This window comes from Tachypleus tridentatus, chromosome 10 (assembly GCF_004210375.1).
Source record: "Tachypleus tridentatus isolate NWPU-2018 chromosome 10, ASM421037v1, whole genome shotgun sequence".
Taxonomy (NCBI): Eukaryota; Metazoa; Arthropoda; class Merostomata; order Xiphosura; family Limulidae; genus Tachypleus; species Tachypleus tridentatus.
In genome coordinates, this window is record NC_134834.1 from 87,273,767 (window position 1) to 87,291,599 (window position 17,833).

The 17,833-nt window shown below is 34.0% G+C and overlaps 1 protein-coding gene across 5 annotated transcripts in view; it reads left to right on the forward strand.

Annotated features, from left to right (window-relative positions):
* LOC143229808 (serine/threonine-protein kinase D1-like) overlaps positions 1-17,833 on the forward strand; it is a 92,124-nt gene that overhangs the window by 37,492 nt on the left and 36,799 nt on the right. The window contains exon 1 of one of the 5 annotated variants that reach the window (XM_076462604.1): positions 3,115-3,265. The exons of 3 other annotated variants lie outside the window; for them this stretch is intronic. Coding sequence is in view for 1 of the 2 variants with exons in the window: in XM_076462599.1 (XP_076318714.1) it covers positions 7,547-7,612 (66 nt within the window). In the remaining variant the exon portion in view is untranslated. Of the gene's footprint in view, positions 1-3,114; positions 3,266-7,133; positions 7,613-17,833 lie in introns of those variants that run through there. One more of the 5 variants, XM_076462599.1, reaches the window with a different exon arrangement.

Consider the following 17,833-nt stretch of genomic DNA (forward strand, 5'->3'; position numbering starts at 1 on the left):
TTTATTTATTTATTTTGACTGGTTGTGACCTGGTGGTTAACGTTTCTGGATTATGAATTCATAAACGTGCTCCACACTTTGATGGCGTGGGAGGAGTTATAAAATAGATGATTAAGTCCCACTTTTCTATCATATAGAAATGACCAAAAAAGATGGCAGTGTTGCTCTTCTTTTGTTTAACATTTCAAAATTGGGCCTATGCAGTCATACACTGATAACTGTGTAACTTTGCACGAAAACTTAAAATTTGTTTGTTTTTTAGAATTTCGCACAAAGCTACTCGAGGGCTATCTGTGCTAGCCGTTCCCTAATTTAGCAGGGGCGAGCATGTTTAGCGCGACGCGGGCGCGAACCCGCGACCCTCGGATTACGAGTCGCGCGCCTTACGCGCTTGGTCATGCCGGGCCCCAAAACTTAAAATTAATCAACATTTTATATCAGGATATAAATATTGAAAATGGTAAATTCTGTGCTCTCGTATTTGATACATTGTGAACTACAACCAGATTATTAAAAATATTAATTTAAAGAGAGGTACATAGGTAGCTTAAAGTGAAAATGTAATCGACAAAACGTAAACAAACAACCTTAAACTTGTTTGTGTGTTTTTTAGCGATTTAAACTACCTGTCTTGTGTCTGTGATTCGTTGATGATTTGTGTTCTCTTCTTTATATTAATAATTTTAATAATATTGCTTCATTAGTTTTTTATATACCCATCATGGACATAAGTCTGTTTAATAACAGTATTATCCTATCTGAAACATTTTAGTTTGATGAAATACGTAGTTGGTGTATGATGCTTTCAAGGGAAACAGTGACAGCTTTTGGATTAGTTTCATGCAGGTTGGATGGCTGTTGTTTCTGATGTTATTACCACAATGTTGTCATCGATAGTGGTACTGATGTACGATCATTATGATACATGATAATGAACATACCACATATTATGTATATGTTTGTCAAATATATATGGCTATTATATTTACACACTGTAGCTATATGAAAAATTTGTGAACATATGGATTGGAGGAACTACTGATCTATACTGAAATGGACTTTGTAACCGCTTGAGTTTCGTACATCCACGCATGTGCAGTGCACGTTGGATAGTATATATATATGTAGGTTAATAGTTGTTTTATTTTTTTAAGTTGTAAAGCCGTATATAAATGTGAATTTTTCAAGCAGTATATAAGCATGCAAATATATTCAAAGAAAATATAAGATAAATTGACATAATATATTATGTCTCTCCGCTGGTAATAGTAAGACGATCACAGTTTGGTTCCAGCTGGCTATATTTCATCTTATAGTGACATTATACACTCTACAAGGTCGGAAACGTGTTAATTCAAAATTATGAATTGATTATCTTAACAAGCTCTCCCCTTCGATTTCTGACGGAGTTTGGACCGTCGCTGCTGCATATTTTATCTAAAACTTAATACTTTCTAAATAAAGTGTATAGTTATAAAATGTGTTCCTCACTTCTGTCTAGAATCGTTATTTCATTGCACGTATTCTTGCCACTCCTCACTGTAATCTCCAAGAATCGCAGCAATATCTGCACTATGAGTAAAATGTGACCTAGAAAGGTCACGCAGTATTGGCTGTAATTCGATACCATTAGCTTTCACCATCTGACCTTCTAAACTGAACTTGGTGCTATCTTTTAAACTGCAGCTTAAAGATTTCTGTTATAAGAGAAAACCTAGATGTTTGTGTAACGTGGCCGAAATCGATTATGCATTATTAAAGAAAAACTCTAATGATGTCAGTTGCATCGAGTCCCATAGGATATAAACCCAATACAAAACCACAGGTGTGCGATATTCATTTTGTTATATTTTAGGAATGGTGATTCTTTGTTTTAACAAAAATGCAACGAATTTAAACCTAACACAACGGCTAATAGTAGTATTCATTTTAGGGTATAATATATTGAGTTATCAAAGATGAGGATTTGTCTATTCCTCCAATTTAATATTTGATAAGTCAAGTACCAGGAGTTGCTAACAATCAGTGATTTATAATTTACAGTATAATAAGAATAGATATGTTTAGATCAGTGTTGATCAAACTTGTGAGAATTTGAAGATTGTTAAAATTCGACTGGAAATCTTGTTCAGGTTTGTTTTGTTTTTGAATTTTGCGTAAAGCTACACGAGGGTTATCTGCTCTAGCCGTCTCTAATTTAGCAGTGTAAGATTAGAGAGAAGGTAGCTAGTCATCACCGCCCAGCGCCAACTGTTGGGCTACTCTTTTACCAACGAATAGTGGGACTGACCATCACATTATAACGCCATCACGGCTGAAAGGGCGATCATGTTTGGTGCGATGGCGATTCAAACCCGCGACTCTCGGATTATGAGTCGAGTGCCTTAACCACCTGGCCATGCCAGGCCTCTCTTGTTCAGGCAGGGTACTCTTTTAACTGTTATTATAATCTGTAAATATTGAATCCAATGATATCGAGGTGTTAAACACTTAGTGACTGTTTATGTAGTAAACTGCAGTTGTAGTTTTATTTGTACTTTTAAATTTTCAGTTTTCTATAAACAATTATTAGGAATATTGAGCTGAATTGTAAAAAAAAAGAAAGAAAAGGAGAGAGAGAAAACGGAATATTCGGTGAGTTGGATGGTTGTGTCTTAGTGACTAGGAGAGAGACGGTGAATTTATAGGTCCGTTACCACAGAAATGCTCTGTGTATTTTACGTCGTGTCTACATAACAAGAATGACGGTCAAATTCCATCGTTCGATTAGAGTAGCTCAAGAGTTGACGGATGGGTGCTGTGTTTTAGTTGCCTTCTCAATAACTCATCAGTTCAGTAGTTGGAACAGCTAGTACAGAGATCGATCGTACGGGTTTGAGCTACATTCCGAACCAAATAGTTTTCCCCTTTATATATATATATATATATGTGTGTTTGCTTTGAAGCAGGTATTTTTCAGTTGTATAATTAATTACTTCTGTATACATGTGATAGTCTAACAGAAGCAACAGTAAATTATTTGTTCGCCTCTTATCAATCTGAGTTTCACCTAAATGATGATATCGCACGCGCTGAACAAACTTGAGTTATACTAACCGCCCATATACACTGAAGTGCTTGTTATATCGCATATCGTGTTGACTTTAACGACAGGAAAGTTGATATGTAGCACTGTTAGTTTTCCAGAGCAGATCGATTGGGGAAATTTTGGACAGGCAATAAAGTTGGTATTTTGTAAACACGAAGTGGAAGCTGTCCGTGCCTGGTAAGGCTTGCTTTTTTGTTTTTGTTTTTTTCTCTTTGTGTCTTTTTTTTTGCATTGGTATAAAACAGGTTTTACACGTCGTAAAACTTAACAAAATTTGAGGTGTATTCACGTTCTATTGTGTGTATGTTTTTGTGCGTTAGTTTTTTAATATTTTTCCTGTACGAGGAATTCCATGATGACATCATTAGCAGATTAACATTTATGGGAAGGTACAATAATACGTATATTAGAATTATAAACATAGGCAATACATTTGGAGGGACTTGTAGATTTGTTTTGGAACCGCATACAATGGTGAAATTGTTTATCTAAATGAAATTTCCCCGCGGCTCAGCGATAAGTTCAAGTTCTTATAACGCTGAATCCAGAGTTAAAATATCCTTGGCTGACACAGTCTAGAAAACCCATTGTGTAACATCGTGCTGAAAAGGGGAGAAAACAACAACTTGTCCTCCCCTCAATTTCGGCATAAATATGTCATTGTGTAGATATGCATATCAAAGCATAAATAAACAGTTGCAACTGATAATTATTAGAAAATGTAAGAGTATATTATTATGTGTGTATTTTTTATTTTTTATATGACTGATCTGTTAATTGTTTGTTTTTGAATTTCGCATAAAGCTATGCGAGGGCTGTCTGCGTTAGCCGTCCCTAATTTAACAGTGCAAGACTAGAGAGAAGGCAACTTGTCATTACCACCCACCGCCAACCCTTGGGCTACTGTTTTACCAACGAACAGTGGGATTGATCGAACGTTATAACACCCCACGGCGGAAGAAAACTAACATTTTGGTATGACAGGGATTTGAACCCGCAACCCTCAGATTTCGAGTTGAGCACCTACCTATTAATGTCATTACCTATAGTCTATTATGTTTACACGTATGTAATTTGATTTTGACAAATTTACCCATTTTAGAAAATAAATATTCTATGAGAGAAATAAAAACAGTTGTGTGTTTTTAAAGTGGGGGTTATACTTCACAGAATAGAAGAGCGAGTCGAATTCTGCTAGTTAAACAAAAATAAAACTATTTATTGCAATGCGCAAAAAATATAGAATTTGTAGTTATTTAATTATGATTAAAGCCTTCCGGAGTTATAAGTTATTTTATTTATAGTTTTAATAAACAGAGCAAATCACTAGACGAAATGTTGTTTTGTCATAATGTTTCAGTCTGTCAGTTAAAGATTGACTATATGACACTAGTTTTTAACTTGATCGAACTATTTTCTTATGCGGAATCGAGCCTGTATAAAAGTTACAGCCACACTATATGTGTAATATATATTACTGTCGATACGTTTTGTTCAGTTCAGAGCTCTTCAGGACTGCTGTGATTCAACACAAGTAGTAGTCGGAACACTGCATATATAAATTACTTGTTTCCACAAGACTATGTACATAATTTAGAATATATATATATTTAATTACAATAATCTTTTTCCATCTTCTAAATGACGTTCACACAATAATAAAGTTAACCACGTTATAAACCCGCAGATCGAGTTGTCTCTAATATGAAATTAAACAACCACAAAATGCTTTTATTACTGAGGAATGTTTGTGATTTATGGTGACACTATAAGGATGATTGGTTAAGTCTTAGAGTCTTTTCTTCCACCATCGATTATGTGTATGTAGAAAAGCTTCTTGTAATACAAATTGTTAAACTATCTAAAGTCTATAGTTCGGGTGCAAACTACAATTTTGGAGTAACTCCAAGGTGCAGAAGTTTGTGGAATATAACATAGATTCCTGTTTGTTTCGCATCTTGAAGTGGAATAGCTTGGATCTTAATTTTTGATAAAGTTAAAAAAAAAGCGAGTTGATCGTTTCGAATTAATAAAGTATTGTCATACGTTAATCTGAACTAAGAGGGGATATCTTGTAACTCAAACGCATCACTTAAATTTAAACAAACATTAGCAAGGGTTCTTTTGAAACGTATTTAACAAATATAGAAATCATGGCCTTCCTTCCCCTACTGGAAAAAATCCCTCTACGCACATAATTAATGATTTCTCATTGCTTGGATTTTTCTGAATTCTGAACTTGAATAGACTGCATTCATTATTTCAGTATTATATATGTTTACGAGATACTAAAGTCTCTGGTTAGTGAAACAAATCAGCCCCCCGGTGGGACAGCGGTAAGTCTTTGGATTTAGAGCGCTAAAATCAGGGGTTCGATTCCCCTCGGTGGACACAGCAGATAGCCCAGTCACACTCACTCACTCACCCACTCACACATAAAACTAATTAAAATACGTTTTCAGATTATGATTAACCTCCGAGTGACACAGCCTATGTATGCGGATTCACACCGCTATAAACCGGGTTTCGATATCCATGGTGGGCAGAACACAGATAACCCATTGTGTAGTTTTGTGCTTAATTCTGAACAAAAACAATCAAGCAAATTATTATGATATCGTCATGGTAAAGTACATAATTCTGAATTTAACGTATATTGGTAATTGTTATTTTTATAAATTATTTTATGTGTAGCTAGAAACTAGCAACATTGCGCGGTTGGTTAGCCGTAAGTCTAAAGAGTTATAACGCTTAAATCTGAAGCTCTGTTTCCCGCTGTGGACACAGCAGATATATGTGTCTTTGCTTTAAATGATAATTACCATCACGGGACATCGATAACTATTTGCAAACAAGTGTTTAAAAGCAATGAATGTATTATAAATTAACCAGGAAAGTTTTCTTTTTTATTAACAGTCCAAAATTGCTAAAAATCAATGCTCTAGTAACATACGTGTGGACCGATAAATCCAAGTTCTAATTGGGTTTTTAAAACTAAAGTTTTATGTGGTTTTAAAATCAAACCTATGTGCGGAAACCGGATTTGTTACACTGTGTGCAACGCGTACACTAATTTCTACTCCTAATTTTGTAGTTTTATTGTAACTCCAATGTTTTCACAAGGTTTTTATATCTCAATTCAGCTTGAATTGTTGAGTTGAGTGTTAGTACAAGTCTTAGTACGTATTTGAAATAAATGAAGCATTGTTTAAGTGCTATTCTTATTTGTGTACACAGTGTTTGTAAAGATTACCGCCTGCTGGTGTATAATATGGTTTAACTAGAGAGTGTGTGTGAAGTCTGGTAATGAACAGCATGTTGATCGGTTTTACATCACTCTAATGCTTTGGGTGTACCTGGATTGAAACACGACAAAGGAATAGGATGATATGTAACGTTATTTTTATCAGTTGTCTCATAATATTTAGAGTTTCTTAAGGGTCTGTATGCAGTTCAGAAATTTTTATAAGTATGTGCTTGTAACATGGCTGTTACAAACTCTTTTTATCGATGTTTGTTTCGTGTTATTAATCCATAGTGGAAGATAGATGAACAATTGTTATAAAGATTCGTCATGTTTGTTTCAAGTCCCTGTTGTTGCATATATAACTCGTTTACACGTTATTGACCAGTCTTAATAAGAAAACGCATTAGTGTTTAACTCCCATGAAACATGTATATCAATGTATTACTGTCAGTTGTTAGTGTTTTAATGTGCAATCCGGCAAAATAAAAACTGAGAATAGCACACCTTACTTTGTTCTTCTTGAACGACGGTTATGATAAAACTTGTGGTGAATAGTTAGTATGACTTATTACATCGGGAATTTTAATATGATTTATCTCCGAATTGTACGAAGCATATTACCCGATGTTTTATTAGAGCAGTTCCCCGAAAAAATGTGATAACTAAAAGATTTTTTTACTGCTACATTCACGCCTTTGTTATGCGAAGAAAAAGAGCTAATCAAACTGATACATTTATATACTTGATTAACTTGACTGTCAACATAGCGACATGGTTGGTGGTAGGGTGCTGTCCTTGTTAAAATAACAAGTTAGCAGTTTATGTCTCTCTCTACCTTTATAGTGATACATTCTTTGTCCTAACAAGTTCGTTCTTATTATGAAACGTCTCTATGGGCAGAAGTACACAGCTACGTAAAGTGTGTTTGGAATTGTCCTCATTTATTTATAATCTAATAACATTGCAGTGAAGGGTAACAGTTATTAATTTTCAAATACCATAAAAAAACACAAGGAATTTTCGCGGTAAGTCAAGGTTAAGTGTCAGTAGAAAACAAGAGTGGGGTAACTAGCCGCTATCAGCCTTGGCCTGCTTTCTGAAGTTAGTCGGCGGTGGTGTTAAATGGTTTTGCTGCTTGGTTCAATGGTCAGTTCCACTCCTGTCTTGACTGGGGAACCCAGTAGCACTCACTCGTCAGATTGAGGCTTGATATGATCAGCTGTTCGCTCGGGTTTGCGGGTTGCCCGCCGTACATTGGAAGGAGAATATGGCGAAAAGTGAGTACTTTTATTTATTGTAACTTCTGTGGAGTGCATGGAGTACCTTCTAAGTTTAAGCTAAGTTCTATACTTCATTGTCCATATTACCTGGAAAAATTATAAATCGACGTGGCAGTTAATAAATGTACATAATTTGAAATAATCCTTTCGTTTTATTAGGTTTGTTTTTTGAATTTTCGCGCAAATTTACACAAAGGATATTTCCGCTAGTGGGTTTGGTACCCCTCGATGGATTCAGCAGATAGCCCGATGTGGCTTTGCTATAAGAAAATACACACACACATCTTTGCTAAATTAGGGAGGGCTAGCGGAGATGTGCGTTTTTTTCTTATAGCAAAGCCACATCGGGTTATCTTTTTCAGCCGTGGGGCATTAAAATGTAACGGTCAATCTCAATATTCGTTGGTAAAAGAGTAGCCCAAGAGTTGGTGGTGGTGGTGAGGACTAGCTGCCTTCCCTCTAAGGTTGCTCTTTTACCAGCGAATATTGGGATTGACCGTTACGTGGTAACGTCCACACGGCTGAAAGAGCGACCATGTTTGGCATAACTGGGATCTGAACCCACGACCGTCGAGCGTCCTGACCACGTGACATGCTGGGCCTCGTTTTATTCAATCACTCCACAGTTTTATAAATTACCATAAACCGTTATGTACCTATACATAAAATGTTTAATAAAAGCAAGCGTACATTGATCAGGTAATTATGTAAAATGAATGGAGACTATAGATTTTTAGTATATTTAGGAAGTCAACAAATATATTTCGAATTTAGCATGTCTTTTTACAAATAGTAGTGATATTTAGGAAGTGATTCGTCAATTTATAAATTTACGAGTAGCAAAAATGAACCCCGAAGTACGTAATATATAAGCTGCACATACATTTGTATTGCAAAGTTATTCTTAGCGGTTTGTAGGTTTCAATACACAATGTGACAGCAGTAGCAGAAAACCTGTTGTTTTACATTGACATTTGAGTTGTTTGCTTTTACCGATTGTGGTTTTTGAACAGTAATGACAAAACTGTTTTAGCTCTCTAGATGTAATAATAATAATAATAGCGAAATTAGGAAGCATTCTGCTAATGAAACGTATTTCTTTCCCAATTATTAGCGTGTGCCTCCAATATATATTGTTTGTTTGTTTTGAATATCGTGCAAAGCTACACGAGGGCTATCTGCACGAGCCGTCCCTAATTTAGCAGTGTAAGATAAGAGGGAAGGCAGCTAGTCATCACCACCCACCTCGAACTCTTGGGCTACTCTTTTACCAACGAATATTGGGATTGATCGTCACATTATAACGCCCCCATGGTTGAAAGAGCGAGCATGTTTGGTACGACGAGGATTCGAACACTTTAACCATCTGGCCATGCCGGGCCATGTAGGCTCTTATAGCACTAAGCTTATAGGTGTCGTAACTCTGGAATATATTTTAGTTTAAATGGAAGAGAGATTAGGAGATTCAGTTGACTAAACAGTTCGTCAGATCATGTGTAATAACATGAAAACGTAAGTGGACACTTAGAACCTTGAATGCCATATTTCTAATATTGTTGGTACAGATTACCTGAGCTTAAATATGATAAAAAATCAATATTTACACAGTGATTATCGGTGTGAAAACATTTTCTTAGCATCACTTCAGTAATGTATATGTAATTTGCCTATTACGAAAAGTAGACCTTTTTTCATGCTATTTAAGTCTTATTTTCGTATTCTAAGCAATACATGTTTAAGGATTCTGATTCTCAAGTCACTGGGTCATGTTAGTATTGGGGGGCATAAGTGTACGAATAGTTATGAATTGTCATAAAACAATATAAAATAGAACAATATTGTTTTTATAATAATTATTACGCTTACTGACTTTCGTTGACTTTCGTCATTTAATTTGTTTTAAACTGTAACCAATTGATAAGGACTTTGCAACACTAAAAAAAATTACTTTCATTAAGAATGGTAATAGTAATTTGGGTTTTTTGAGACTAACATGATGATATGTCTTATGAGGAATATTTAGGACCACCACAAAATCAGGCTTAATAACTACTGCAAGATTGCAAACATGTTTAACAGGTTGTATTCACCAAACTGAATTGATGTGATACAGTTTTAAAAAAATTGTGCTTTTGAACTGCTTCATTGATTATTGATACATTTGCAGCATATCTAGAGTTGAATGTTGAATTAAGAGAGGTGATGGTTTCTCCTAGATACGGAGCTATGTTTTACAAGAGTGAAAGATTGTTATGAGTACCGTGACTTCAAAAAACAACTGGTACATGAATGAACAGCACCAAGTTCCTGGCGCCAAGACTAGTGTGGTGCAGGACACTTTCCAAATATTATTCACAGTGTCAGTGATTTACTGAACAACACGAATTCAACTTCATCAATACTGAAAACAAAATACAAACATTCGTGATGTCAGGGAACTTTCTGGTATGATTCTATTTATTAAGAGGACTGTAAGCAGTGTTTCATTGGCTAGGTCCAAGATGGTAGGAAACAAAGTCTATGTGGCTGGTAGGATTCTTAATCTTTCCACATACGGGTATTCTTTTAGAGAACATCACTTCTTCATTTCCACCCATTCTTTCGCCTCTTTTGAATATACAGTTATATCCTGCTTCCATAGACCCATCCGCTACGGTCTCTTCAGCAAAACCACAATTATCTGATGAGAAGTACTGTATTTCTTTCATCCCCAGTTTCTCAACATTGTTACCAACACAACCTGAAACACTTCAACAAACTCTGGACTGTTAAAGAGTGCGTTTGGTACGTGAACAATACAAATAAACAATTAGGTGGTATAGTTATATCTTTTCAAGTTTTATTTTACCTATTATTGTTACTGTGACTCTTGATGGTAGAATTTATTAGTTTGATTTGTAGAATAAATGATAAATCTAAGCACTTGAGGGAAGGTGTCTTGGTGACTGGACATCAATCCCTATCTTGCCTGTTCGATCATCGAATCCAGGGATTCTACCACATACATTTCTTCTTGTGATTATTCTGATGCAAATAGATGGGCAGCCCAAAAGTGAAGTGTAAGTTAATTGGTAATCGGGATCTATATACATCATCAATTATAACATTCATTTGTTTAAGCGGTTACGCTAAGATAATGAAAAAATGCTTATAACCGTGGAAACATATTTTGCCCACATAGTATGGTGTATGTTTTTTATTATAGCTCCTTCGTTAATCACATCAAAGTACAGTTAACTGGTTTTCATGGACCACACCAATAGGTGAGATTATTTAACTTGAATACCAGGAGTTGAAACTAAACGTAGGATATTTAGAGTCGACAACAGATACACAAACACACAAAGAGTAACATGTAGCAGTTAAAAGCGTTAATACTTTATGATCAGGAGATGATGGAGAAAAAAACTTGCATATCGTTGTGGGGTTAGTGAAGTTCGAACTGGTTATAATAAATTAAAAATTTTCTGCCCACCAGGAGGAAGCTCATTCATAGAGTAAATAGATTGCTGAACGATATAAACTAGATAGCTTTTCCTGGTTCTCGAAATGTTCCACCAAGCATCAAACATCTATGTTTGTAATTAAAAACTCCACCCTTGTTAGTCGAAAATCCTTCATATTCACGTAGCACGTAATCTTAGTTAACCTGTTGACTGCCAAGTATTTCAGCTGCTACAATAAAACTCTAATGCTTCTTCATTTTGTAACTTTTTTCGTGACGCTATTTTGGATCGAAAGTGAAACAATTTGTAAGTAGGTCAAATGCATGTTAAGCGCTGACATCTAGCGTCGAAGTTAGGTATTATTGAGAACGAATGAACTCGTCCGTGGCACTGTGTTACCGATCGGCTTGGACGAGTTATCTCGTCTACGGCACTGAACAGGTTAATCGGATTCTGACCGCCCCTAGTTAACTTTCAGACTACTTCGAGGTCTGAAAGATATATTAACCAAAATATCTACTGCAGATGTTTTAATTTCTTGTCCTCCAAAAGTTGCAACGCATTAACGTCATCATATGTATTCCAAGATGGATTCGTCCCTGTGTCAAAATTGAACTTCGTGAAAATATACAGTTTTGCAAAAGAAAATGTTGAATGAACAATCGTACACAATTCATTCGACTTGTGATTTTGTGTTTTTAAATACAAACCCAGCACTTTATAATTTACATTGTTAACGGCTAGAAAATGTCATTTATTATAATAATGTTTCTTGATAAATATAAGTAAAAAAAATAAAGATAAATATCTAGAAAAACAGATAAATAGTTGATGAAAGTTCGGTTTATTTGTTGAATAAAAATATTTCATGTATGAAAATATTTAAACTAGCACTATTTTGACATTTGATATCATAGTTTATGTTGTACAATACGCCCTAGAGTATCTTTCAAACGATGTGTTGAAAAATTCCTTTATATGATATATATATATGTAAGATAGACAAAGACACCGAAAACGTTCTGTTTCCAGAGGAAGTAAAACCAAACTTAAGAGTTAAAGTATATTTTTTAATTTGTTGCTTTTGAAATTTGTGTGATATGTTGTGTTGTAGGCCTGTAGATGCATAATTCTTCTCTTGATTCATAACATGCACACATTTCACTGACGTCACGAAAGTACAAACTGCAATGTAAAGCGTCCCTTGTGTGACGCCATTTTAGGTCTACTGACTGACGAATAGGCAACACACTACATTACTGTGGCGCGAATGGTTAAAATAGATGGTCTTTCGAGGAAATGATATAGTGTTTTATCGTCTTATAAACGTCTATTTGTCGAGGACTGCGATTGTAGTCGACAGATAAGACGCTTTAAGAGGTTATGGATATAATGTTTGTCTTTTTAGAACGAATGTTAGTTAATCTTATCATATGTGTAAAAGTCCATTATTATAAATCCGAAAGAACAATTTAACCACATATAAGTTCTGATTTCTCCCGCCGAAAGAGCTAACCCAGGTTTGTAAGTAAAGTATTCACTGTATCAATAATGTTTTAATAAGCGTTAAGAGAATGTTTAAAAAAAAAAACAAAACAAACTACTTTCTTCAATTTTTTTTTCTTACAAAAGGATTAACTCGGTGCTGATGTATTAAAACATTGTTAGTTTAAAAGAAACGAAAAAATTTTGTTAAAGTTTTTACTAAAGGCTCATTTTGGTGTTTTTCTGTAAGGAGTTCTACGTTACACCTGACGAAGTTACGTGCTAACAGTAGTTAAAGCACGTCCACGTGCCGAAACCGACACGTAAATTGTCGTATGATTGATGTTCACTGCAGCTGAAACATGTTCATTTGCTGGAACCAACATGTAAATTGGCATCTGATTGGGTGATTTCTATTTGTTGACTGATTATTCTAATAAAAAAATAAATATAGAAATTAATATCGAATTACCAGAACATGTTACTTTCTTAACTACTACTGTTAGTAGCATTGTAGTTGTAGGCACGTGTAAGTAAAAATGACATTTTTTTTTAAGGTTCAAGGTAAACCACGTTCTTTGCAGAAGACTTATTGCTGTTACATCTAGGGGAGTGTGCATGTATCTGTGGAAAAAGGAACACGTTTAGTGATTTTGTTTACGTTTTTCTTTTGTAATTCGCATCATACACGTAACGCAACAAGCATTAGAGTATTATACAATTTATATTTAAATGTTCTTATGAAAAGTAAGCTATTTAGAACCTCTAATTTAAATTTATCTAACACATTTACAGAATAGATAACAATATAAGGAAACCCATAAATTTTCGAAAGATAGTCGTTCCTAATTCAGCTCAAGAACTGTTTAATTTATTCAGTTGTGATAAAACTAAATATCTGTAAAGAAAGCGACGACTCAATCTTGATAGCAATAAACACACACCCTTTAAAGGTAACAATGGTGTCTTGACAGGAATTAGAATGGCAAATAGGCAACTACTACAACCCCACCTGGTATACCTTAACCTCATAGCTAATCGAAATAATTAAATTTTGAGAAATCAAATATGACAAACATAGAAGCAGAAAAGTGCAGTCAAGGTAGTTAAACACTAATAAATTCCTTTGTGAGCCAAAAAAAATTAAAATAATTCCTGAAATGAATTTGTGATGCATTCATAGAATAAATATTGGTAAAAATCAGTTAGATTAACAAGTTCTAATACACAGAAAATCCAATGCATTTTAGTAACGCTACCTTCCAACAATGGCTTTTATGTTTTGGTGCTTAGCAATATAATCTGGTATTGTTGCCAGTTTACGTACTGAAAGTATAAAATAAAATGTATAACAACAAAGCTGGAAAAAATATTTGTTGATTTCTTAATTAGTCTCCATTGGTTAAAGATTTTTTAATATTAAAAACGCTGGCGATATAATAGAAATAATTTAAGTTTAAAATTAAATCGATATGTTTACTTTCAGATGAATTTTATGCGCTTGGTTCTGGACTAGGTGATTCCAGATCACATCTTTACTTTAGTCTTAGTACAACAACACTCACTACACTTTATTAGGTTTCAAAGTACCCTTTCAACCCCCGTCACTAAAATTGTAACGGACAAAGTAATTGAACTATTATTTCTGGAAAAATCTATTCTGGTTATTATGGCTCCTCCTATTTCAAGAAATCAAGCGTGACGTGTTGTGACACACATTGGTTTTGATTATATAGTTAACTAAACCATAGTGTATCAGTCGCATAGACACCAGTCGCGGATGTAACGTGTGTACAACATTCTTTCCAAGTTTATACATCCACAATACTGTTACATAATATTTAAGACAGGTGATTTTTTAAAAACTAAATTACAATAATTATATCATTTTTGTAGTCTGAAAATGACATGTATTATAGTAATTAGCAGAGGCGTTGCTAGGTGCTTTAACATTTTGTCTGAGTTCATATGTGTGGGAATTTTCGGTGTTACAGTACAACATAATTATGGTTTTATATTCTAATTTTTTAAGACACCAACTTGGGATTCGGAGCACTGTCAAATAGAATCATAGCACGTTAAGTGTAGCGACGCCTTTGATAATAAATAACTTTTGGACCTTCGTAAAATATTTACTTTCCCTATTATACAAACTGATATATACCGTGCCCCCCTCTCATCTCATCTTGCAGTACAAACCGGCGCCTTTCGCCGATTGCAATGATAATTTTCCAGCCAGTGTATATCAGTTACAGTGGTAAAACAATGCACAATTTATTAGAAGAGTTAAGTACGGCACACATACGTATATAAATGGTCTTTGAATAAGAGGTTATTCTTAGCCAAAATAAATTAAATAACACTATGTAACAACATTTTCACTTTTTCATATTCCTGGGCAGAAACTGTTATTTCCCAGTTGCTTATGCCTAAACTAAATGGAAAAAAAAACTATTTTTCTCTTCAAAGTTAGCTTTTGTGACCTGCGAGCGTATAACGAAAACATGATGGAAGACTATATTTGGGAGCTGATACGTGAAAGCGATTTATATTACAGTCGCAAATCTCGAAAAACTACTCACTTCTAAACGTTTTTGTTCATTTTTGTATAACATAAGTATAAATACATGTAAATCTTGATTCATTTGTTCTTTTATTCAGACCTTATGTAAATGAAAATGTGCAAATTTGCTCATTTTTACGTAGATAATAGGTTAATTTCTAAATTTCATTATCCAGGTCACGAAAGCAAAGTTTGAAGGGAATAATGGCCGTTTTCTTTACTTTTACAACATAAGCAATTAAGAAATAACACATACTATCCAGGAACAAAATTTGTTACGTAGTGTAACAGTCAATAGTTGTGACTTAATTCAGTTGCTTATAGTTTTAAAACTGCAATTTTTCCTTGTTTTTCAGATTTCATATTTAGTCATTTTATACGAGGTATGTTATGTCGAATGATTGTAAAAACAGCCATTTTAAAATCAGTGGAAAAACAGCGCTTTGAAAACTTCGAGTTTCAAGGTTATCTACCTGTTTTACTGTTTCGGCAGGTTTTGTCTTGTAGTCTTATTGTCAAACGTTTCTGCTGTTGTTATGTTTTACAGAATGTACAAGAAAAAGGCTTCAAACGTGAAACTGATCTGCTGTTTTAGGAACAAACTCGTTTACTAAAACAATTCTAGTCAAATATGATTCATTTCTTTCGTTTCGACAAGCCGGTTTACACGACTAAAGTTTTGTTGAATTCAACTGATATAGGACCAATCTACACGTTTCACACTTAAAAGAATAAATGAAATTTCCTTAACCCTTTCAACAGCCTTCCTCACCATAAGTCACACTGTAGAACAGCAGTAAGTCTTTGGATTTATAACGCTAAAACCAGGGATTCAAATCCCCTAGTGGACACAGCAGATATCCCAATGTGGCTTTGCTATAATAAAATCATACATTCCTCACCAGATCTGGCTACGGTATTGGCGTGCCCATATTATCTTTTACTGGCGTTATTCTGCAAAGTGTAGAAAATGAGTGCAAAGCAGTAGTAGTTTAGTGTAAGATAGATTTAAAGTTAGCCACAATCTACTATATAAATCAAAGTGTGTGACCGAGAAAAGGACGCATGGTTGTATATCTGTCATTTCATAGCTGTTCGTTATACGTTTTCACATCTTATTGGTCAATCACAATCAAACTCGAAATAGTAATATAGGAAGACATGAGGAAAGTTTAGAAGGGGTGGGGATTGGGCCTCCATCTTCTGTATAAAATAAACGTCAATATACGTGTGTGTATATATCTATTTCTTATACATTTCTTGATCAATCAGTAATTAAACTTATCACAGTGATACATAATGACATGAGGAAGGTCATGAAAGGGTATAACAACCATATAATTTCATACAGATAGAAATCTGGAAAAAGCATGTCTTTGTTTTCAATATTAGTACATTTATTTATGTTTATTGCATTGTTAATGTTTATTATGTCAAGTAGAGAAACAGAATCACAATTTTTTTTTTATCTCTTATTACAAATGAGTTTTTTTTTTTCACTTGTCCAACAGATGGTAACCCAGCTAATGTTGTAATAAGCAAGTAGTTTTGAAATTTAAATAGAATTTATTATGTGCATTACTTACAAATTCATGAAAGAATATAGAGTTTGATAGTAGTTAAAATTAAATTACCTCTTCTTTTGAAACACACACTTTGTTTTTTCATATATGCCTAATTTACATTTAAACATTGGATAAAAAATCAAGATATCTGTTTTGCTTATAGTTTTTTGGATGTCTATCAACATACCCATAAGAAAGAACTTAGCTTGTTTTGGTAATCTTTCCACAAAATTAGTTTATTTCTTTCATTCAGTTTTGGCAAATTTTAACTGGGTGTTGTAACGAAGTGAACATTAAGGTCATTGTGTTTTGTTAAATGTCTTTCATTAGTTGACAAACTGTATTTAGATATCCTCTCTGGTGGCTTAACATTAATTCTGATGGCTAAGAATAAGATTTCGACATGTGTGGTAGACAGAGCACAGATCATCCATTGTATAGCTTTGCACTTAAAATATTAAGTTTTAAATAAGGATATTTTTACAAGCCTGTTCATAATGCATGAGAAAGACTTGTGCAAAAGTAAAACAAATAGTAACAAAGAACAGTGTGGATTAGGCACGAAAGCTAAGTATAGAAACAGCTCAAGCGTAAAGCAATTTTTGTACAGGCTTTGATAAATTGTGAGTTGATTATATATATTTGTACAAATGTAAGGAATATCTCAATCTTTGGTAAATGTTTGTTTTTTGTTATACATATTTATAAGATAGTTGAATTATGTACATATAAACCAGTAGAGTTGGTAATGGTGAAAGTCAGTTATTCATAAGCTTGTTCTTTTAATGACATTAACTGTGGCTTTTCCGGTAATTACTTTCCATAGGTGAGTAAAATATTCCTTGTTTATTGGCTGCAGGATTTGTAATACTTTGAGTTCTGAATCAGTTATTCAGTTTGTAAATCCACTTGAAACTATGGGATCCAGGACAGTCTTACCTCCATAATTACTGACTTTCAACTTAAAACAAACTAATTTTTGATGTTGCACTGGTATTCATGAATAAAGATTTTTGTAAAAAATTGGTACTTTGTTCTAAAAATTTGGCATTATTTTGTTAAAGCATAAGATGCATACTTTGTGAAAAATTATAACTGTAAGACTTGAATGTGGTAATCAAATGAAGTCGACCACTAACATTTCTCTTAATTTTTATAA